Source organism: Cibotium barometz, chromosome 20 (genome assembly GCF_041138505.1).
Source record: "Cibotium barometz isolate CiBa-2024 chromosome 20, ASM4113850v1, whole genome shotgun sequence".
NCBI classification, from domain to species: domain Eukaryota; kingdom Viridiplantae; phylum Streptophyta; class Polypodiopsida; order Cyatheales; family Cibotiaceae; genus Cibotium; species Cibotium barometz.
In genome coordinates this window covers 14,376,515-14,400,471 of record NC_141065.1, presented here as the reverse complement: position 1 = coordinate 14,400,471, position 23,957 = coordinate 14,376,515, and the positions used below count along the sequence as shown (strand labels likewise).

The following is a 23,957-nucleotide window of genomic DNA, read 5'->3' as shown; positions in this document are numbered from 1 at the left end:
TATATTTCTCAGTTTTGAACTAGCAAAAGCAGTTTTTTTGTTCATTTTCTGGAGCAATTAAGCTCCTTTTGCTTATTCAAGTTGTGAGTCTGAATACAGAAGCGATCTTTTCCTGATGATGATGAATCCGGATTGGATCCAGAAGATCAATATTTGTGTTTTGAAGCACTGGATTTCATGGTAAGTAGTGTTATTTCCAAGAGATTTTATTTTCCTTTGTTCAATTCTACTCAAACTTTATAAGGCTTACACTGCATCAGGGATAGCATGTTATGTTTCCCTGTGGGCATCACCCTCAGTTATATGGAAACTTGGTAAGGCCCACATGGCATCGGGGATAGCATGTGATGTTTACCTGTGTGTGTTCTTTTTTCATTCCAATCATGTTACTGGTATCACACTTTACATACTTCTAGTTAAGGACTTTAGAGTTTCTGCATTCTGAAATGCAGGGTATTCTTGTGATCTAGACATGTATCCTTGTCTGAGTGGTTGGTTTGACAATGTACGGTGGGCTCCAGAATGAAATTCTTGTATATGCAGTGGGTTAAGGTTCTCTGGTTATAAGGTCCTAGCCATTGGAGAAACACTTAGAATATTAAGAATATTGTGCTAGAAATGATGGCGTATTTACCTTTCCATGGTCAGCCCCTATAGCTTTATCTTCCAGAATAGTTTAAGGGCCTCATCTTTCCCTCCCTCTTTCTTTCTCTCTTCCCCCCTTCTTATTTTCTCTTCACCTCAAAAAAGAAAAAGAAAAGAAAGAAAACACAGTAGTGACCACAGAATTTTGGAATTGTTTCTTGAACCTACAGCGAGCAAGTTTTAACACAGCCAATTGCCCTCCACGTTGTAGGCTCTTTCCACATTGCACAACCTTCACTACGAAGTCGGTTATGAAGGCTCGTCCCAAACTCTATAATGGCAAAGCAAAGGACGAAAAGGGGCAGCAATCCGAGTTTTTAACTTGTGGCTGCAAATCTGATGACCTATTTATGCAAAGATCTTCAATGATTTTGTATGCGGAGGTGTCCCAAACGGTGGCGGGAGAAATAATCTTACTCAGGTGACTGAATGCATTTACAAGACTACGATACTTTTCTGGTTGGTCATGCTATAGTTAATGTGTTTAGGAGTGCAGGGTAAGGGATGGGTCAGGCTGGCTCCCAAAGAGAACATTGTACACAAGACTCCAGGAGTGTTGTACAGAAACAAGAGTGCCTATGAATGCTTCCACTTTACAAAACTTCACCTAATGAACAAGAATTTCAAAATATGATAGCACAGACACTTTGACTTGCACAAAAAATGTATGAAAAGAAAGTCCCACATCTAGTGGGATGAAGACTGCTGCTGCTGCTAGGGTTGGCACTGGACTGCACTTGCTTGGGCTTCTGTGGACAGGATGCTGATGTGAGCTCAGTGGCTTCTCCCCTCTTTCCCTCCCTCAGACACCCGAGTTGAACTGGAGCCGAGATCAGAACTGAGGTGGAGGAGAACTGTGGGCGGGGCACAATGTCGAACAGTGGGCTAGGCAGGTCTCAAAGCTGGCCGAGGAGCAGAGAAGGCGGCAGACAGCTAGCGACGACAGAGCTCAGAGCTGGCTGAGGCGGGTGGTGGCTGTAGGCGCTGGCTGCAATGGCTCCGCCCAGCTGGCCGGTGGAGGTGGTGCGTACTGCCCGACTAGCCGACGACGGTGGGCTCTGTGGTGGCGGGCTTTGCGACGGTGGCAGATGGTTCTAAACGGCGGTGAGTGGCTTTGCGATGGCGGCGGACGGCCCTGAACAGCGGTGAGTGGCTCTGCTGCGGCAGCGACTGGCAACGGGTAGCTCTGAGACGGTGGTGGGATCTGAACGTGAAGCTCTACAAGCTGCAGCAGCACCGGCTTTGATACCAAATGTTGGCTAATGCCTTGAGTGCAACCACACACTAGTGGGGAGAAGAGGGAGAGAGATGATAATCAACAAGATAATCAGCACTATAATAAAGGGATTAAGGAAGTACAAGATGTAGTGGAAAGCATGAAATCATTATAGAAGTAGGTCCTTTTTATAGCAGAGACCTCATTACATATTCTAAAGCATATGCTAGATGTGATGCCAGCACATATGCTAAATATGATTCCACTGTATGATGCCACCACATATTCCAAATATGATGCCAACACATATGGCTTTTAAGAGGCTGTTCCCATACAAGAGACTTATACATACTAGCCGTTGTTCACACACATTGAAACCGCTTTATTTAATGTCTACATTCAGTGCTAGTTTACTCAACCATCTAGCACTTTTTATTCCCACATTAATCACTATATTTAACAAGAGCACCTTCATTTCAAAATGGGGATATGCACTCTCCTCCACCTCTTGGACTTCAATAGATGCAGTCTTATTTCTTACTTAGGTTTTAGGAGGGGGGTCATTATGTTACGCAGAGGTCTAAATATCACAATGGTCTTAAATTCTCAAATATTGTGATGTAGTATTCATCCCGCTACATCAATAATAATGCATGTTTCACATATATAGTGTCCATTGTTGTGAAAACTAACCAAAGTGTTTTAAATAGCCAACACACGTGGATTTATTATTAATAATCTTGGCCACTCATATTAGCCTTCGTTCTCCCAATCGCAAGGCTCCCCTCGTCTTGCTAGATTAGGCCACTAATGTAGAGGATTAGTACCATGTATGTACCCACTTAAGACATTTCCACAACCACATCTGACAATTGACTCCATCATCCGGTCCACACACGTCTAATCTTCCACTCATATATTTGTCATAGGATCGGCCTAAATATGTTGTGAGTTTTCCTACTACTATCTCGGCAAAACTAATGATATGCCAACTCGAACTAGAGTCGTGAGCAACAATTCCTTGGTCCAACTCCTGGGCAATCCGAACATCTGACAACATAGAGGCAATTGTTGTAGCTAAGCATATTACCTAGCATATCAAGATTGAGTAACTTCTTGCACCTAGGGTATACAAAAAATACCTTCTCTCTTTGAGAACCACATAACTATGATATATCTGAACACTACTATCTGCACCGAGAACATCTTCAAGTTTCAATTCTCAAGGGAGACGTGGGCTAACGCGTATACCAAAGCACAACGTGTTTGGTATCATCACAGACAGACCATGACCAATCAAATGATCTCTTGGTGTCGAACACATGCAATGTCCCACGGAAACTCATATATTCTCTCTGTTGCCTGACAAACTAAGAACAATCGTCATGAGTATGAACCTATCTCATATGAACTTTGATTGCCTCATCCATAAACTTCAAGTCCCAACTCAATCCACTATGTCTAGGTAATCAAGACGCAAAGCGAAATCTCCCAGCTTTGAATAACTGCCATAAAAGCTGTTAATCAAGATAATTGCCATGTCAACGGCTAGTGCACCTACCCCAATGAACAAGGCAAGTAAAGTATCAGTTTTACTATTCAATAAGCCAAAGCTCATCTATCCCATCAGAGGCTAAAACATCTACCTCGATGGAATCTAGTAAACGGCACACATGATAAATCCTAGCGTTTGGTACCACCAAAACATACCTCATATACATCTTACAAATCCCTTACGCCTCATCTTGCAGTCTCCCGAAAGTTGCTAGCAATCTCTTTCGGCATACAAACCGAATCTTGTCGAGAGAATAAATCTATCCGAGAAACCCAATGATCTCAATATCAGCAAAATTTGCTGAATTTGGATCTCAAAATATATGTGCATACATGGAGATCGTGGAAGTATCTTTGTGAAGAAAAGAATCTTCATCTAGTATCTCGCAAAGCATAACTACTTTACCCAAAATATAGACCTAATCGTAGTTGCAAGTACCAAGCAACTACATAATATTCCCTCGGCTCATCCGCAATCCACAATCTCATTCTTTCTTCCTTCTTGTAATTGATTTCTCAAATCAATTGCCACTTCCCTGCTGCCTAGACACCTACCAAATAGGAATATAGATGTATTGAGAAACCTTGCTTGTAGCATTTCCTAGCGTCCCATACCACCAGGATATACTCCATACAAGAGCTCCCTTTAGATCAATTATGTCATGTGCACAGTGTGTATCTACACGCACACAAGCCTAGCTTCGAGGTTTGGGGAAGCTTGGAGCTAGGTAGGCTGATTGGCGAGCTGAGTTAGGGATAGACTAACGGGCAAGCACCCAAGTATGGACGGGCGGGCGCCCAAGTGTGGACGCCCCATGACCGGCCAAGAGCCTATAAAAGGGTGGCCAAGGTTAGTCATTAGTCATATAGAGTCTCGCATGATTTGTGAGAGCTCTATGGTCTGGAGCCTGGATCTAGTGCAGATGTGCACCTACTTCATGCAGTCGAGGCCCGCGAGGGTTGGCGGTATGGGATGTCACGAGGTAGAGATTGGTCGGTACGTCTTTCTAGTTGGCTCAGCTCGTGGCTCGGTGGGGATAACCAAGTCTGTGGGCTTGCCCAGGGCTGTCGTGGTTGGGAGGTGAGTCAGGCCTACATCCCCTTCTTGTTTATTTGGTTTGTTTGTAGGTTTTGAGTGTCGTACCAGGAACGTTATACGAGGAGATCCTTTGGGGTTTTGACAGTGGTATCAGAGCGTGCCTCGTGAACGAGTGAGTCAGTAGGTAGAGAAGATGAGGTCGTAGAAAGGTATGTGTTCAAGAAGCTTGTTGTTTTGTTTATGCATACTACTGTTTTTTCAGATTAGTATGTTGCTTTTTCATCAAAGCAACCGGTGATGATGGGGATTGTGATCTAGAAAGGGTTGTTTTGCTTAGCAAGAAGAAGGCTGGATGTGTTTGTGCAGTCGCATGAACAATTGTGTGAGAGAGAGAAAAAAAAGCATGTTCGCTTTTGTTTGAAAGAGAAAGAGAGAGAGCGAGAGAAGGGATCGCCGGCTGATTGTGGTTGCTGGTCACATGCTGCTGACAGGGTACAGTCGTTGCTGCCGATTGTTGTAGGCGGCCCGGCTATGCAGGCGGCTAGGCCTACGTACGCTGCTATGTTGGCACGCGCCCAGGCCTACGCAGGCAAGCGCCAAGGCAAGGCTGGCAGGCGCCCAGGCCTACGCCGGCATGTGGCTAGGCCTACGCAGGCAGCCTAGGCGCAGATAGCCATGGACACCCGGGTGAAAGGTAAATTTCTACCAACGAAAGGCAGCAAGAATATTGCACCCATTGAATGTTCCATGGGAGAGTATTGTTATGGATTTTATCTTTGGATTCTCATAGTCAAGGATTGATGATATATGGACCTTTTTCAGGATACCAGGGAAATCAACGATGTATGTTATCGGTTGGACCTTCTAGAGCATTGGAGGATACATAATGCCTTCCTTGACAATTTATTGGAACCATGTACAGGTTACCCCCCACAGGAGCCTATTTGCAAGGATCTACCAGAGGTGGAAGAGCGATTGAGTTTTATTCTGTGAGAAAAAGAGGAAAGACAGTGGTCAAAGAGTTCCTCTTGGAATTCGAGAATTATTCGCTATTGGATGCGAAATGGATGCCACAGAAATACTAAAAGGACTATCCAAAAATACTTCGAGTTTATGAGAAAGTGGTTGGTCCAGATGTATATACCTTCATAAGGTCAGAAAAATCTTAACTTATGAATTGAGAGATTTGAGAAAGAAATAATAGTGAAGAAGGACAAAGACAAAAACAAAGCATTTGAAAGATCAAAAATAAATAAACTAACAAACCTAGCTACTAAGGAGAGGAAATCAAAAGATAATATCAAACCAAGACTTTTAATTAAGACATTAATAAAAACAAAACTAAAAAACTAAAAACTAAAAACTAAAAACAAAAACAAACAAACAAACAAACACAAAATTAAAACAAAACAAAACAAAACAACAAAACAAAAAACAAAAAACAAAAAACAAAAAAACAAGAAAACAAGAAAACAAAACAAAACAATTACATGAATGAAAGAAACTTATTAAAAAAAACACACACAACACACAAAAGCATACACACACTTCTTCTTAATAAGAACTTAAACCTTTTGAGCTAAGATACTAACAACAACATAAAATAGCAAATCAAAGAACTGTAAACTCTAGACCTAAAGCACTTAAGAGCCGGAACCAAACAACATTAAGCTAAACTATAAAAAAGACTTCGAATCAATAGTGCAACCATTAACTCCAATGTCTCTCCGTACATGAAGTGTAGGTTCATCAACTCTATCATGCATAGCGTGGACAATAAGCTATGACATATACCTAGATGAATCTAGGAACATGCCCAAATTCACCTTTTAGGAACGTGCATGTTATATACTCATGGTTGTCAATCCACAAGACTAAATAACTATCAACTCCATTATGCATAGCATGGACTAGATACTACGACATCCCCACTAACGTCATCAGTGCCCGATAGTGGGTGTAGAACTCGGTATCAAGATATGCTCTCTCACACACACACACACGCACACGCACACGCACACGCACCGCACATGCACGCACACTCCGCACACGCACACACACACACGCACGCGCACGCACACATAAGAGCATATATTCACACAAAGACCTTCGTACAGAGTTTCTGTCAAGATCAAGATGTATTTCAACTATAGATATGGACATCTTGCGATCAACACAGATTCAAGATGAAGGGATTGTACCTCTAGCCCTCTTCATTCTATATATATTGGATTGAAATTGATCATTATTTTTCTTATGTAATGATTATTTCGACATCCTCTAGTTTAGGTGGCAATGATGTTCTATAGCCCAAGGAGCAAGATTTGAATTTGGGTGGCAACGATGCCAGATGACCCCTTGGACGGCACTGATGCCAGATATCTTGGACTTCACATTCGAGCGGTCATTGCGAGCGACCAGATGGCCCGGATGACTGTATTGGATTTTACAATCGGATGGTCATTGCAACCAAATGGCCCATATGATTGTATTGGATTTCATAGTCGGGCGGTCCATAAGACCAAATGGCCCAGATGACTATGGAGGAATGCTCGGGTGGTCCTAATGACATATGGCCTTGAGTGATAGTCTGAGCGGTCCTAGTGGCCAGATGGCTCAGCACGGTTTCGATGAAACCAAACAAGACAATCCATTAACAGGAGAATCGTTACTTGTGCATTGCATACTGATGTATGTTTGAAATTGTTTGACTTTGCGTGCTGTTTTTGATGTGTGGACAATGCTTGGATTTATGGCATGTGATAGTCCACTGGGCTCCAGACTACCTGGCTAGTACTTGGAGTACCCAGTAGATGTGACTAATGCATACTTGTTTATTGACTAGCTTGTGTCTAGTTTTTGCAGAAGGTAAGTATGCACTTATTACATCTAACACATGTGACAGGCTCTGAAGGACATGTACCATCAAGAACAAGGACATTGATCAAGGAAAAGGCATACAGATGTTGCGAAACGAGCAGAAAGCACAACATTTATGAGGAAAGACCAGATGCACAAGAGCACCGAATGGGGGGCTAGTACCACAAACATATGAAATATTTGTATCCTACAGTTGAGGAAAACTGTGATATAGGAGAGAGATAATGTAACTATTTGGCCCTCTGAGCTCTTTTGACATGATGGAAATCATGCTTGGATACAAAGACAGGTTGATGGACACATGGCAGGCACGGTTCCTAAAGCAGGCACAAGAAAAAGCACAAGCCTTGGTCAAAAAGCAAGAAAAAGCAAAAAGTCAAATTGTGTTGACCGAGAGTTCAGGGCACCATTGGAAAGAGGAGATCAAACTGGATCAAAAGCTAAAAGCTGCTTTTCCAAAAATTTGGCTATTATTAATATTTAAAAGAGAAAAAGTAAAAGCAAAGCAAAAAGGCAAAAGCCGAAACATTCTTGAACATAAAACTTAATGTTCTTTTTGCTAGGCCAATAGTAGTAGGTTCTCCCAAGCCCGAATTGTAGACACTTTTGGTCTTCAAGTCCTTTGTTACACTTTTTTTTACATAAATTGATTTACTTCATAAAAGAATCTTTCTTGATGAAAAAAAAAGTGTCAAAATTTCCAATCTAAAAATATGTTCCAATACAATCCTACAAAATTCTCGTCTAAGACTTTCATAGGCTACAACATGGCCCTCATGGTGCAGGAATGCTCCAATGCAATCTCCTTTTGAGGCGGGATGTCAATCTGATGATCTTTTGGTCTCTTTAGCTTCTTGCTCTGGCAGGTTGGGACAATTTGCAGCCAAGTGTCCCTTCTTTCCACTTTGGAAACACTTCCCTTCTTTTGCATAATCCTCAAGTTGCTTGAGAGACAATCTTCTTCGAAAGAGTGGGCGTTTGTCCCCACTTTCATCTTGCATCTCTTGAGACTCGGCTCTTGATGGGGATCGGTCTTTAAACTGCTTCCTTTGAGATGGATCCCGATTGTCGTTCTTTGTCTTGCCGTCCATCCAAGGCATGTACAAGGCCTCAGCTTGTAAAGCCTTGTCTTGGGCTTCTTCCAACGTTTTCGGTCCAGCCATATAAATTGCTTGCATAAGCTTAGGTTGCGATCCATTCACAAACTTTCGCATCTCCATTAGTGGTGGAATGGGAGTATATGAAGTAAACTTCAAAGAAACTGCTGACAATTTGCTAAGGTAAGATGCAACATTCTCACCAACTTTTTCCTTTGCCTCATTCCATTCCTTTTGCACATCTGCTTCAAAGTTGCGGGTAGAAACTTCTTGTTGAACTAAGTCTTCAAGTGGGTCCATGTCTTCGGCTTAGTTCCTTCTTGTGCTACTTTTAAGCCACCAATTCAAAGCGACATTCTTCAAATGGATACCAACCATGGGAAGCTTTGAGTAGTCATCTCCATAAGCAGCATCAAATTGCTTGACAAAGGATAAAGCTTTCTGGGTATCCTGCTTTTGATGAAAAGTATCAAACTTGACGCTCTTCTCCCTTGGTTTGAAGTCCATCTTGCCGGTTGATGAAGGCTCTCTTGCCTTCCTTTCCTTTACCTGTCCCAAAGAAGCTGCGTCCGAGAAAGCGGGTCAAGGGATAGCCTCGGTGTTTCCTCCACGAGAAATAGAATGGGTAGCTCTGGATTCTTCTGCAATGGTTACTCCCTTGGACCGAAGATAGGCTTTGGTGGCTTCCACTCCTTCTGCTTTAGTAGCCTGTTCTTTGAGAAAGTCTTCAAACATTTAAGCTCTTTTGTAATCTTGTTCCTTCGTGTCTCTCCAAGATAGGAACTCTTCATCTTGAAGATTATGTCTGAACTTTTGGAAATCTTGGTATTCTGCGGATGTCATGGCTGCGGTCTCATGAGAGATAGATTGACGGCCTTGGTTCCCTCCTAGAAGTTCGGTATTGGCTTCGTAGTTATTCCCTTCTTGAGGCCTTTGATCTCTCTCTCTGCTCTTGACATGGCTTTGTCACCCCAAGAAAGATTTCTTCAAGAGAAATCCTTGCTCTGATACCACTCTAAGCCCAACGGAGCGTGTAGTGACAGATTCAACCACGTATCCAAGAGATATAGATAGAGAGAGAGAAGGGGGAGAGAGAGAAGGGCATAGGGGTTTCACACAGTTCACCACACTGAGCGGGGAACAGGCCCCACCTCCTCTTCAAGAATTTATGTCAGGAGCTATCCACGAGCTTTTCAAAGCTAGGACCAATACAACAAATGAATACAATACCAAACAAATATGTTGATGACGAGGTCAGCCAATAGTCGATGTCGGGGCACAAGTTCTTTGTTGTCGAGCTCACCATGAGGACCCACATGGGCACCGGGCTAGTACTGAATTCAATATCCCAAACTCCAAGTTCCAAATCTAGTTCCAACTCGAGTCTAAGTAACAAGTGACTCTTTTGAGGCGGCTTTGTCCAAAAACAACCAAGGTGGGTGTTGGCAGTGAGGCTCAGATGCTGTTGGTTGCGTTGGAGGCGTAGACGCTGCAAACGATGGTGACTCACTGGGGCATCCGGCGCTGTGATAGGCGGCTTAGGTGCACAAAGGGCGGAGCAAATAGGTGAACACGCAGTGGCGAAGCCGGCCTAGGGTGACAGCTGGGGAATTGGGCTCTGGGGCGGCGGAGGTGCCGGTGGAAGGGGCGACGACGTCGGCAATGGAGGTTTTGCGCTGGCGGCGCTTCCAACGCATAGTTGCCAGGCGTTTCAGAAACGGCAGGTATGAAACGGGTTTCATACGTTTTGAAACGTTTCATAAAAGGTAAGAAACGGGTACAAAAAGGTTTCATACAAAATAGAAAAAACATGTATATTTTTTACTTGAAATATAGAAAAGAAAAAACTTTTGACATAACTTATAAGAGACCACATTGAATTCATTTCAATAAAAACAAAATACATGTAAGATATGATGATATCACAAATCACGTGGGTGATCACTGATGACTAAGCAGAAATCAAAAGGATCACCACGTGGGTGATGAGTCATGACTCAAAATCCAAGATCAAAATAAATAGCATGTCCAAAGTTCAAACTAAATAACATGTCCAAATAAAATGATACTGGCAGCAGCTGCTAGCTACTATCTGCATCCTTATCTGCATCCTCATGCTCATCCTCATCTGCATCTTTTGCCTTTGTAGCCTCACTCTCAAGGTCACTGCCGGTAGCCGAGTCCTCAAATGCCTCATCCTCTAGAGGTGCAAGTGCACCACTAGTACTAGCCTCTCGAGAAGATCGTGTAGTGCGAGCCGGAGCCATGATCTCCTCATAGAGCATAGAATAGATGTCTCTCTCCTCTTGAGGAATGTCGGGAATCTCCTTGCACTTCATGATATCAATCTTATCTGGATTCACTTGGCGAGGCTCAATGGGATGACCCTTTTGTTCTAGCAATCAGAGATTGCAATGACAAAAGACAAGCCTCTCCAATTATGCTGAGGAGAGTCTATTTCTCTTTTTCGTGTGAAAAAGAGCCCATGTACTCCAGTTTCTCTCACAAGGCCCTGAACTGCAATCCTGGGAGAGAACTCTAAATGCAATCCGTCTCTACATTGTACACAAAAAAAAAATATAAAAAAATTAAAAAAAAAATAAAAAAATAAAAAAAAATTGGATGATGAAAAAACGCGTTTCATACAGGATGAAACGTTTCGAAACGTTTCGTACGTTTCGAACCTGTATGAAACGCGTTTCTATGCAACTGTGTTCCAACGGTGGTGGCTTTGCAATGGCGACAATGGCGGCGTTGCAAGCAGGACAGAGAGTGAGGGTGGAGGAGGAGATAATGATGATGATGATGATCTATGTCTTCAAGGATAAATCTCCCAAGGTGGCTCTCCCCAAAATTGAGGATTCTCCAAAGGGTACAAGTGTCTTTTATACTTGAAAAGACGTCCCGCCCTGCTTTTTGCCATGCCTTGCTTTTGCCTTTTTGCTTTGATTTTTCTTTTTCTCTTTTAAATATTAATAATAGCCAAAGTTCTTGATTTGTGCTTTTATAGCTTTAGGGCTTTGCTTTTTGGCCCTGGAGCTCCTTTTGGAAAAGCGGCTTTTAGCTTTTTGATCGAGATTGATGTCCTATTTCCAATGGTACTGTCAGCTCTTGGTCAACACATTTTGACTTTTTACTTTTTCTTTCTTTTTGACCAAGGTTGCTTTTTCTTGTGCTAGTTTTAGGAACCCTATTCCCATGTATCCATCAACTTGTCCATGTGTGCGGGCATGATTTCCATCATGTGAAAAGAGCTTGGAGGGCCAAATAGTTACAGAAAGAGGCATAAAGCATCAATGTACAGTGGCCTACACACCTTAGCAAAATGGTGTGGTTCAGATGGAAAAACAAATCTCTCTGGGAGATGGCATGGTGCATGTTAAAGGCCAAGACTTGCCTCATGGTTTTTCATTGGATGCAGTTCTGAACAGATGCCTTACCAAGGCCTTTTTGACCATTACTCCTTTTGAAGCTTGGAATGGCAGCTCGTTTCCGTGTCTTTGGCTTGGAATGGCAGCTCGTTTCCGTGTCTTTGGTTGTCTTGCTTATGCTTTTGTGCCTGAGAAACAAGTAGTAAGTTGGATGATAAGGTAATTAAATGCATATTTGTGGGAAGCAAGGGGTAAAGACTCTACCATCCCGACACAAAGCGGATATTGGTTAGTAGAGATGTTCTTGTGGAAAACTCAGTTCAGCCCATCCTTTGATGCAAAAAAGAGACATTTGATTTACTCTACCTTCTCTACAATTTGGATCAATGTCACCATTTGAACCCTCCACCAGTGTTGATCAGTGTTTTACACACTGAAGAAAGCCAAGGTGAGAACGGGGATTTTCCACGGACGAAAGCTGAAGCATTCACTTGCAAAGATTAGCGTGAAAGATGGCTACACATCATGAGCAACATGGGAATTTAATCATTAAAGTGACTTATAAGGTTTATAAGTCAGTGTCTTCACACATCATTAAAGCTGTCTGGACATTATTATTTTGCGCATGTATACCTGCACAGAAAGAGGTGCCTAGCTACTGCTTGGGGAGCAATTTAGGGAAAAAGCATAAAAGTTGTTATTCTTAGCAGTCAGGCCACTTTTGGCATAAATGAAAAAGCACAAGTTAAGATAGAGCTGGTCGATTCTATTAAAAAGCAAGGGAAGGCTGTTTTTGAGGGGATGCGCATGAAAGCACATGCGAGAGCTATTGGTTCTTTTTCTTCCTGGCCGTTTTCCTGTTGGTTATAAGGCTGGCTGTTCAGCACCGTCTCTCTCTCTCTCTCTCTCTCTCTCTCTCTCTCTCTCTCTTATATGCGCATTAGGGGCTGGCCGCTGCAGTGCATTTTACTGGCTGAACAACAGCCATCTCTTCTCTTTATTTTCCCTGTTTTGGAGTTGGTCGATTACAGGATGATCAATAGTTGAATTTCGTTTTTGCTGGTCGCCTTGAAAACTGGTTGACTGCTAGTTGTACTTACAGCTGTACAGCAGCCGTACAGTCTGCCACACGTGTGGGTTTCAGCTGGTGTACTTCTCTCTCACAATCCTGGCCACGCAACGGGCAGATTCGGGGCTGATTATGTGACTGTTTTGGACGGCGTTTTTTTAAATCTTGACACCTCTGGGCAAGAGTTTTGTTGATGCTTTCTGGAAAATCTGGTGCAAGACTACACTTGCACCTTGGTTTCTTGTAAAAGCTTCTATTTTAATAAAGTTCTTAAGGGGGCCGGCCGTTCCGGCTCAGTGCAGTGTGATGTGTCCGTGTATTATTTGTGATTCTTCCACTGTGTTTTGAAGCTCTTTTTCGTATTTGAAGAGTCTGTTTATGGTTCTGGGTCCCCGATTAGTAAGAGTTGTATCAGAGCATAGGCTTTCTCGGAAGCAAGACGCTTCCTTCCGGCAATGAGAAAAAGAAAAGATCAAATTGGGGACTATACTGAGTGATAGTTTTGCTATTGAGCTTATGGAATGTCATGTGCACAGTGCATATCTACCATGTGCTACACGCATGCAAGACTAGTTTCGAGGCTTGGGGAAGCTTGGAACTAGGTAGGCTGATTGACGAGCTGAGTTAGGGAAATACTAATGGGCGGGCGCCCAAGTGTGGACGCCCGATGACCGGCCAAGAGCCTATAAAAGGGTGGCCAAGGTTAGTTATTGTATTATAGAGAGTCTCGCGAGTTTGTGAGAGCTCTATCGTCTTGGAGCCTGGATCTAGTGCAGACGTGCACCTGCTTTATGTAGCCGAGGTCGGCAGCAGTCTTGAGGCCCGCGAGGACAGCTTCGTGGCGGTATGGGACGTCGCGAGGAGGAGATTGGTCGGTACGTCATCCTAGTTAGCTCAGCTCGTGGCTCGGTGGGGACAGCCAAGACTGTAGGCTCGTCCACGGCTGTCATGGTTGGGAGGTGAGTCAAGCCTGCATCCCCTTGCCTGTTTGTTTGTTCGTTTGTTTGCAGGATTCGAGTTTCGAACCAAGATCGATCACGAGGGGATCCGTGGGGATTTGATAGTGGTATCAGAGTATACCTCGTGAACGAGCAAGTCGGTAGGTAGAGAAGAAGAGGTCGAAGAACGGTATGCGTTAAAAAACTTGGTGTTTTTTTGTGCATATTGCAGTTTTCAGATTTAGTATGTGTTTTTTCTTTATCAGAGAGACCCATGTTGATGGGAGATGGTAGTGTAGTAAGGGTCGTTGCTTTGCAAAGAAGAGAGAGTTGGTGGTGCAGTCGCAGGACCCGCAGGCATAGAAATTAGAAAAAAGCACGTTTGCTTTTTCGTTGAACATGAGAGAGAGAGCGAGAGTATTGCTGGCGACGCGTTGCTGTCGGGTGTGCGTATTGGTCGAAAGGGGCCCTGTTGGCAGGCGCCTAAGGCCGTTTAGCCAGGCAGCGCCCAAGCCAGGCAGCGCCCAGGCTAGGCCTGCGCAGCCAACCCAGGCAGCGCCCAGGCCCACGTGGCCATATGGCCACGCCTACATGGGGCTGTCGCAGGCGATGGTTGGTGAGAACACACTGGCGGAAGCGCAGCTGACAATGGCAGCCGACGGCAGGCTGGCGTGGCGCCGACAGAAGAGCTAGCGAAAGCAGCTATGCAGGTGACGTCAGCAGCAGCACACCGGCGGGTTATTCCAGGAGGAGAGAAGAAAAAAACAAGGAAAGCACGTTTTTTTTAGCTTTCATTTTTTTTGGAGTTTAAAATTTTCTAACTTTTAAAAGACCCCTCTCCAAGGTTTGAAAGGTGTTAAAAAAAAAAGGAACCTAGAATATATATATCCACACATATATATATTTTCATATATATATATATATATATATATATATATATATATATATATATATATATATATATATATATATTCAAGAAAAAAAAAACACAAAAGCAAAGCAAAAGCTAAGCCTAGCTTTTGGAGATTTTTGGCTTTTGGGAAACCTTTATGAACCCCCTCACGTGGGCTTCTTGCCACACATCTCTCAAGTTCTCAAGTTTTCAAGCTCTGAAGCTCTCAAGTTTGCTCGCACTTTCATTGTGCAAAGATCGAATTTTCTCTCCACGTACTCTCTTCACAATCTCGACCCAAGAATTGGAGTTGGAGCCCCTTGTGGAACGCGAAGGCTTGCCGGCTATGGAAGGTACCGATGCCGATCTTTTTGACGATTTTGTGTCAAAATCAGATTTCCAAGAGTTCAAAGTAGCTCTCGAAGCTTCTTCGACGGAACGTCAGGCACAAATCGCAGCCAAGATGCAAGCTTTACAGAACTCCATCGCTCTATTGACCACTACTCTCTCTACTTTCTCGGGTATGGATACCTTGGCTTCAGCTTTAGGTCCCAACATTACTCCGGAACCATTCGGGGGCGAGCAAAAGCAGCGAACCAAGGAGATCGTGGACACGTGGCAGCCAACGTTTAAAGGGTGCCCAAAACGTTGGGCACCCGTAACCCAAAAAAAAATAAAAGAGGATACGCTATTACGCGCCGGCTGCCATAACGTGGAGAAAAAAAACAATAACATCGCGGTTTCGCGCATGAGGGAAGAAAAAAATAAAAGCCACGTAGCTCCACGTTCCACCGTTCCCAAGGTGGCTTCCTCCACGTTCCCCCGTTCCACACCAGTGGAACGGTGTTCCCATGTGACTATGACGTGGCTACATAAGTGGCAAGTTCACTTTCAGTTTCATCCATATGATGATGGAAAGAAGATCCAGTTAGCAGCAGGTTTCCTGTCCGGCAAAGCTTTGCTTTGGTGGAAGGAACTCAACCCTAAGCCAACGACTTGGGCACAATTTGAAGATATCTTCAAGAAAGAATTCCTCGAGAAAGAGGATGACTATGATGTTGTTGCGCGGTTTTCAGCTTTGACCATGACCTCGCAGCACCTCACTTATGAGGTCTACCTCCAGAAGTTTCGTGACTTGCAGATGAAAGCTACAAAGATGGATCCCACTACTCTTTTGGGGTTTTTCGTAGCTGGTTTACCCGACTCGTACTGATTACAGGTTAAAAATAACAAATGTAAAACATTGGACGAGGCCATCCATTCAGCTCGTATCTATGATGATACGATGGTCTCTTCCAAGTCGAAACCCGTTACTCAGCAGGAGAACAAGCATAAAAGAAAGTTCTCCGCATCTATGGCTAACTTGACAGAAGGGAAGTCTTCGGACCAACCTTCGAAGAATTCAAGTTCGACACCAACGAAGAAGAAACGACTGCTTAGGGCTTTGAAGCTCAAGAAGGAAGGAAGTCGTTTTATCTGCGAAGAAAAAGGACACGTGCGTAACGAGTGCCCGAAGCAAAAGGGTACCAAGTCAAACGCAGGACACTAAAGGCAACTAACCAGTTGTCTTTGACAGGTACGTCAATTACTGTACTTTCTCGCCCTAGTACTTGTTCTGATTGTCTGTTCATAAGGTATTTGGCTTGCATGATCTTCTCCGAGTTTATGGAGAAGTGAATGGCCATAAGATTCACATTCTTGTAGTTCGCATAACTTTGTTAACTACAAACTTGTGCAGAAATTGAGTCTTGATACGACACTCAGCGACCATATCTATGAGGTACGCCTACCTGCGGGAAGGCAAGTTTGGGATCGCAAGGTGGAGATGCTTCCAATCCAGATTCAGGACTACAAAGACACTGTGGAATGCTATGTTATGCATCTGGAAAATGTAGACTTGTTATTAGGAATTGAGTGGTTTAAGACTCTTGACGTCCAGATAGATTGGTCTAGTCATATTTTTTCTTTTCAGCATAGGGACACCAAGTATAGTATTTTAGGTGATTGTATTCATCCCTCTCAGGGACCTCTTGTAAATACAATTGATTTTGGAAATATAATGGATTCTTCTTTGCATACTGCTTTCCATTGTGTATTGATTCCATTTTCTTCTTTTCTCATCCCTTCTATGGATGTGAATGAATTAAGTGTGTTTGAAAGCAAAGAATTACAGAAGATACTTGATTCGTTTCAAGACGTATTTCCTAAGGAACTGCCATCGGGTTTTCCACGTGAACGGGTAGTAGATCATCGTATTGACTTGATCCCTGGTGCTCATCCTGTCTGTATTCCACCTTATAGGATGAGCCAAGCCGAGGAAGATGAGTTGGCTAAACAACTCGAAGATTATTTAAGGATGGGCCAGATCCGTCCAAGTAAATCACCTTGGGGTGCACCTGTGTTGCTTAGGAGAGAGAAGGACAATACTTGGAGAATGTGTATAGAGTACAAGAGATTGAACAAGCTGACTATTAAGAACCGTTATCCTCTCCCTAGATCAGATGACCTGATTGACCGGTTAGCAGGAGCGAAATATTTCACGAAGATAGATTTACGTACTGGCTATCACCAGATACGTATTCATGAAAGGCATGTCGAAAGAACCGCTGTTCGGACTAGGTATGGCCATTACGAGTTTCTCGTATTACCTTTTGGGTTAACCAATGCTCCAGCCACTTTCCAGCAAATGATGAACGACCTTTTTCGTGAACATTTGGGGAAATTTGTGGTGGTGTTCCTGGATGATATTTTGATATATAGCCATACTCTTGAGGATCATGTCAGACACCTCACGATTGTCTTATCTATTTTGAGACAGAATCGACTATATGCTAAGTTGAGTAAATGTGAGTTCTTTATGAGTGACATCATTTACTTGGGACACAAGATCACTCGAGATGGGTTGAGCATTGACTATGACTGAGTTCAGAAGGTTTTGGACTGGCCTATACTAGGAACAGTGAAACAACTTTGTCTTTTCTTGGTTTTGTTGTTTATCTTCGGAACTCTGTACGGGAGTACCCTCAGCTCACACTATCGATGACCGACTTATTAAAAGGTCATGGACGTAAGTCAAATCAGCCTATCACTTGGAATAACGATTTGGATATGGCCTCCAGACTTTTGAAAGATAAAGTCAAGGAAGCACCTATCTTAGCATTGCCTGATCCTAGTCGGGGCCTTATGTTCTTGAAACTGATGCCAGTGTGACTGCTATCGGGGCTGCTCTATTTCAAGATGGTAGACCGGTTACTTTTGAAAGTAAAAAGCTAAACGACACTCAATCTCGTTGGCCAACCCTTGAGAAGGAGCTTTATGCTGTGATTCATGCTCTCAAGGTTTGGAGACATTATTTATATGGCTCCAAGTTTCTGGTATTGACTGATCATCAGTCAATCAAGTATGTGTGTGATGTGGATGATTTGAGAGGAAGGAAAGCTCGTTGGGCAGAGTTAATGCAAGATTTTGATTTTGAGATCCGTTATCGGAAAGGGTCCATGAATAGTATTGCAGATGCGCTTAGTCGGATTAGAGAGGTGAATTCTTTGTCGTTCACCGAGATTTCTACTGACTTATTTCAGTCATTGAGAGGGGTTTGCAGGATTGATAGTTATTTTCGTCCATTTTGGCAGAAGATCCAGGACGGGAGCTCATTGATTGACCAAGACTCGATGACTGAGCAGTCTACTATAGTGGATGATTCGGAATGGTTTACTATTCCGTAATGACAAAATTTGTGTACCATAGATCCCGGACATTAGGTCCAAGATTCTTAAGGAGTGTCACGACGCTCATTCTGCTGGACACCCTGGGGTACACAGGACGCTATCATTAGTGAAACACTTTTTTTATTGGCCGAAGATGAAAGGGTATGTAGAAGATTATGTTCTCAAGTGTCAGATTTGTCAGGCAAATAAAGCTGAACGCTTTAGACAGGTTGGGTTGTTGCATCCTTCGCAAATCCCAGGTAATAAATGGGAAAGTATTTCCATGGATTTTATTACCGGATTGCCAAGAACACATCAAGGCCACGATTCTGTTTGGGTTGTGGTAGATCGCTTGACAAAAATGGCTAGATTTTTATCGACCCGGAAGACTATTACAGCTACGCAATTAGCTTGGCAGTTTATCGAGCAATTGTTTAGACTGTACGGGTTACCGAAGGACATAGTCAGTGATAGGGACTCTAAGTTTACGAGTGACTTTTGGAAACTTGTTTTTGAGAAGTTGGAAACAACTGTGAATTTGAGTTCCTCTGATCATCCTCAATCTGATGGCCAGACTGAGAGAGTGAATCAGATTTTGGAGGATATGCTTCGAGCATATGTATCCAAAAGACAGAGTTCATGGGAGGATTATCTTCCTATGTTAGAATTTGCATATAACAGTACTAAGCATACGAGTACAGGTTTTACTTTTTTCATGTTTATGTATGGTTTTCAACCAAGATCACCTGTTACAGTAGGATTCTTAGGACTTCAGCATGATGCAGCACGTAATTTTTTGCAAGATATGCAGGAAATGTTACAAGTTGCAAAGGAATCTATTAGAAGTGCTCAAGACCGAGACAGGTTTTATTCTAATAGACATCGTTCACCTAGAGAGTTCTCTGAAGGAACGATGGTGTATTTGGGAGTTCCGAAAGATTCCAAGACTTTACGGACAGGTAGATCTACGAAATTATCCCCTAGATACTGTGGACCATTTCGTGTTACACGACGGATTGGTTCAGTTGCATATGAATTGGATTTGCCTTCTCATGTGAAAGTTCATCGTATATTTCATGTCAGTAGACTTAAGGAAGTACTGGGTAGAGCAGATCAGTTAGTTACTCCTCAGAAAATTATAGATGTCGAGGACATGACATTTGTTCCGTACGAACGTGAAAAGATTCTTGGATTTCGTGAACGACGATTGCGTAATACGCTTATCACGGAATACAAGATCAAGTGGAAGGATCTTGTTGAGGAGGACGCTATATGGGAGACATTGACTACTCTTTAGAGAGATTACCCTGGCTTTTTAGTGAGCTCAGGAGTGAGCTCTTAGAGGAAGGGGAGTATGTCATGTGCACTGTGCGTATCTACCGTGTGCTACACGTATGCAAGAATAGTTTCGAGGCTTGGGGAAGCTTGGAACTAGGCAGGCTGATTGACGAGCTGAGTTAGGAAAATACTAACGGGGGAGCATCCATACGTCATCCTAGTTAGCTCAGCTCGTGGCTCGGTGGGGACAGCCAAGATTGTGGGCTCGCCCACGGCTGTCATGGTTGGGAGGTGAGTCAGGCCTGCACCCCCTTGCTTGTTTGTTTGTTCGTTTGTTTGCAGGATTCGAGTTTCGAACCAAGATCGATCACGAGGGGATCCGTGGGGATTTGACATGGAAGCAGTCAGGTGTCAGGAGCATGAGCAATAGAGAACTTGGTTTAAGGATTTATGTATTCACATATTTTATTCTCAAGGTATGGAGTTGGTTTTATGTGCTCCTGTTTAGCACTCTTTCCATATGGATTATTGTGGATTATAAATCAAGCTTATAAGCAAGCTATATGGAGATATGGTGACGAGATGTTTCTTTTGGCTTCATGACGAAAAAGAAAAGCTAAGTATACTTTGAATTTTGCAAAGTTGATGCTTTTTGGTAATTTATCCCAAGTGCTTTTGGACACTCAACCCTTGCATACCCCTACAAGGAGAATTGTGTCTTGTTTGCCTTGAACTGTTTCAAGTAAACACTATTACTAGTTGGAAAGCCTCGTTTATATGGCTTTTCATGCAAGGACTATGACTATATTTTTGGCATATCTTTACTCGAGAATTTACACATATTTGATTTGGCACATCTAAATATTTATCATTGGTTTGGTAATTTCTTGGTCTTTATATACAGCTCTATGGCTCTCTTTACTGGTCTCGCATAGGATGCCATGGATTTGTGGAATTTAAGGATATCTTATGAAAAGATGATTTCTCTATATCATCGACTGAAATGCCTCAAAAACTATCTATCAGCGACATGTTTATGGAGAACCAAGATCTGATGCCTGTGATTTTTTCTTATCTTATGTTGTACTACACTCATGAAAGAGTTGGTGACTCTAGTGAGTATTTAAACTTGTGGAAGAGTTGGTGACTCTGTCCAGTGAGAGGGGTTGATGACTTTGTTTAGTGAGAGGAGTTGGTGACTCTAATTACTCACTATCTCAACTCATGGTGCGTGCGTTGATCATGGGGCCGCGGACGCCTGGGCACCCTGTGTAGTGTCGATGTGTATGTGCACACCTGTTTGGGACTGACAGGTGGTCTACATGTGTTTTGCAGGTGGTAAGTGTCCCCAAAAACCTAATTTACAGCTTTATGATTTCACATACTAATAATTATGGGTGTAGGTTCACACACACTTATAAGTGACTCGACAACTTATAAGATCTACACACTAGACAAGCCTTACTTAATACACGTGGTGGTCAAAAGTCGGGCTATGGACAATATTTGGGCCATCTTGAAGTAGGCGCCCCCTTCTAGACCTAAAAAGCACACGTTTGAGCTAGTGCCGGTGGGGAGCCCTTATTATTGGTAGAAACTCCAATTTTGGCATGGCATGCCACATCAAACTGAGGCCATGTCATACACATGTCCACATCAACCATCTACATGTCAACCCATGCATCCCCCAAAAAAATATATACAAAAAAAAACGTTTCAAAACGTACATGTTTTTTATTCCTTCAAAAAAACATGTTTTTTAACAACTATACTTTTGACTGAGAGCTTGTAGGCTTGTGTACAGCTGCTGGTCGCTTCCCTCTGTGGTTGCTGAGGGTTGGTCGACTACTGTAAACAGCCTCTCTAGGCTGGTCGACTTGTCCTGCGAGCCATACAGGAGAAGGGTGAAGATACAGGGTTGTTCCGGGTTGATGCAGGAGTGCTATGGGCTGTCCATAGTTGTCCTGCATGTGCTTGATGTCGGAAGTGCCCTCTCTCATGCTGAGGAACGTCAACACATTTTGCAAATGTTTTTCTTTTTTCATACTGTACTGGTGCTAGCCAGTGGAGAATCCCTGGGCACCTGTGAAGTTGTATTTGGAAGCAGGTTCCTTTTTGGTAATCTAACCAGGGGGGTCAGCCCATCTTCTGGCCCATAGTGTGGTGTATTGTGCAGAGTTGTCATCTACTTTTGTCTGGCATGTTTATGTGTATTTTCACTTTTCAAGATTGATAAGATTTCCTTGTTACAATTGCCCTTCCGTTTACATTGGTATCAGAGCTTGGCTTTTTACAAAGCTTGTACCCTATATGATGCTGGATATGGCTGTAAGGAGTCAGTATTTGTGAGAGAAGGTTGGGATTCTGAGGTAGCCCTTCTCTTATTGTCGTGCCTTGAAAGAGTACTTTTGGTTTAAGCGGCAGTGAGTGGTTGGAAGGACTTCGTGGTCTCTTGTCTGTGTAGGGGCCCTGTTGCATCCTTGTAGTCTTTTCAGTATCATACTTGGGAAGCTGGTAGAGAGCGGTTCCAGGGCACAGAAATTCGTTTCTTTTTGAAAATCTGTAAGATACATTATGGCAAGCCAGTTAGATCATTCTGTGGAGGATTCTATCACCCGTACTCGATGCATGCGGGAAGAGAATAGAGAGAGGGATCATGTTGGGGCTTTGGCAGATAACAATCCACTGTTGTCTGCCAGGACTGAGGATCAGCAGGATATTGATGCCTTGATGAATTAGCTTGAAGAGCACCGTGCTTTGCAAAGAAACCCTGATGTGTAGAGGGTATTGAATCAAAGTCTCATGTCAAGGCTGATGTGGTCACTTTTAATGCGATTGTCCGACAGATGGGAATTGACAAACCTCGAGAGTTGGTTGTTGCTTATTTGTCGCCGGGGCAATGCTGTTTTCGATCATGAGGGCAAGTGGTCTTCACACGGAAGCCTCGCAAGCTATCCCATGAAGAGAATTCCAATGATGTTGTGAGAGGGCATGCAACTCGCACCAGTGATGTGAGAGGGCATGCAGCCCGCACAAATAATGTAAGAGGGTAGGCAGCCCGAGCAAGTGATGTAAGTGGGCATGGAGCCTGAGCAAGTGTTTTGAGGGGGCTTACGGCCCATGGAACAAATATGAGGGGGCATGCAGCCTGAGGAGATGATATACATTGACATGCAGCTCGAGGGGTCGATGAGCGGTTTTCAGCCCACTTGAGAGATGCAGAAGATCTTCATGCATTGTCGGTGATATCTCCACCTTCTAGGTATGTTCTTGCTCCCAGAGTTCCATCCAGAGTGGAAGGTGTTACACGTGAAATCAATCCTAGATCTGGGCACCATCGCCATCGTAGACATGACGAGGAGGATGATGTTTAGAGCGTCGGGATGCTCATCACAGCAAGAAGGCCAAAGGGTTCAAGTCAGGGGACAAGGACATCAAATTTGAGAGTTATAATGGAAAGTTGGACCAAGGCAATTTGAAATAGCCTTTTGCATTGAGGAATTTACCGAGAAATCTATGCTCAGGCATGTGATATGCATCTTAAAGAGACTGCAAGTGATTGGTGGATGGCAAAGCTTTTGGAGAGGACGGCTCCTCGTAAATGGAGTGCCTTTAAAGAGCAATTCTATGATCAATTCCTTCCCCCTCACTTCGAGAAGGATCTACGAAAGGAATGGGATTGGCTCACACACGATGAAGGTGAATCCGTTTCTTCTTCTGTTTCAAAGTTTTGGCGGATTCCTCTCAAAGTCAAACCGTTCACGAGCGACGATTAGTGAGGACGAGAAGAAAAGAAAGATGAGTCATGGAGGGCTGCAAAGAATCATTCAGAAGAGCCTTGCAGTGTATCGGCACAACACTCTATAGGAGCTCATATACTCGGCCACTATTTCTGATTAGCTGCATGGTAAGGGAGCATCAAAAAGACAAGAATTCAGCTCATACGAGGGAAAATTCAGAGCTGAAAATGAGTAGAAAAAGAGTGAACTGCCACGTAAGTTTATGCCTAATGAATCCAAGGATGCAAAAGGGGGCTCGGAAAAGAAGTCGGGGGGTAAAAAGGACTTTACTAAGCTGCCTAGACAACATATTTTTGATTGCATGAGAGAGGGAAGTGCTTCACATGTGGGAGCAAGGATCACATGAAATCTCAATGCTCCCATAATCTCAAAAAGAATAATGTGCAGGATGCAAAACCGAGTGTGAATGTTATACCCGATGTTCAGGGCAACACTTCACATGAACCAAGGAGAAGGATCTTATGCAAAGCT

At 43.3% G+C, this 23,957-nt stretch overlaps 1 protein-coding gene across 3 annotated transcripts in view; it reads left to right on the top strand.

Moving 5' to 3' along the window:
- The window catches only part of LOC147627555 (uncharacterized), a 150,768-nt gene that overhangs the window by 91,022 nt on the left and 35,789 nt on the right, over positions 1 to 23,957 (top strand). For all 3 annotated transcript variants that reach the window (XM_086814472.1, XM_086814474.1, XM_086814473.1), the window contains exon 25: positions 100 to 180. In XM_086814472.1, coding sequence (XP_086670598.1) covers positions 100 to 180 — 81 coding nt within the window. The remainder of the gene's footprint in view (positions 1 to 99; positions 181 to 23,957) is intronic.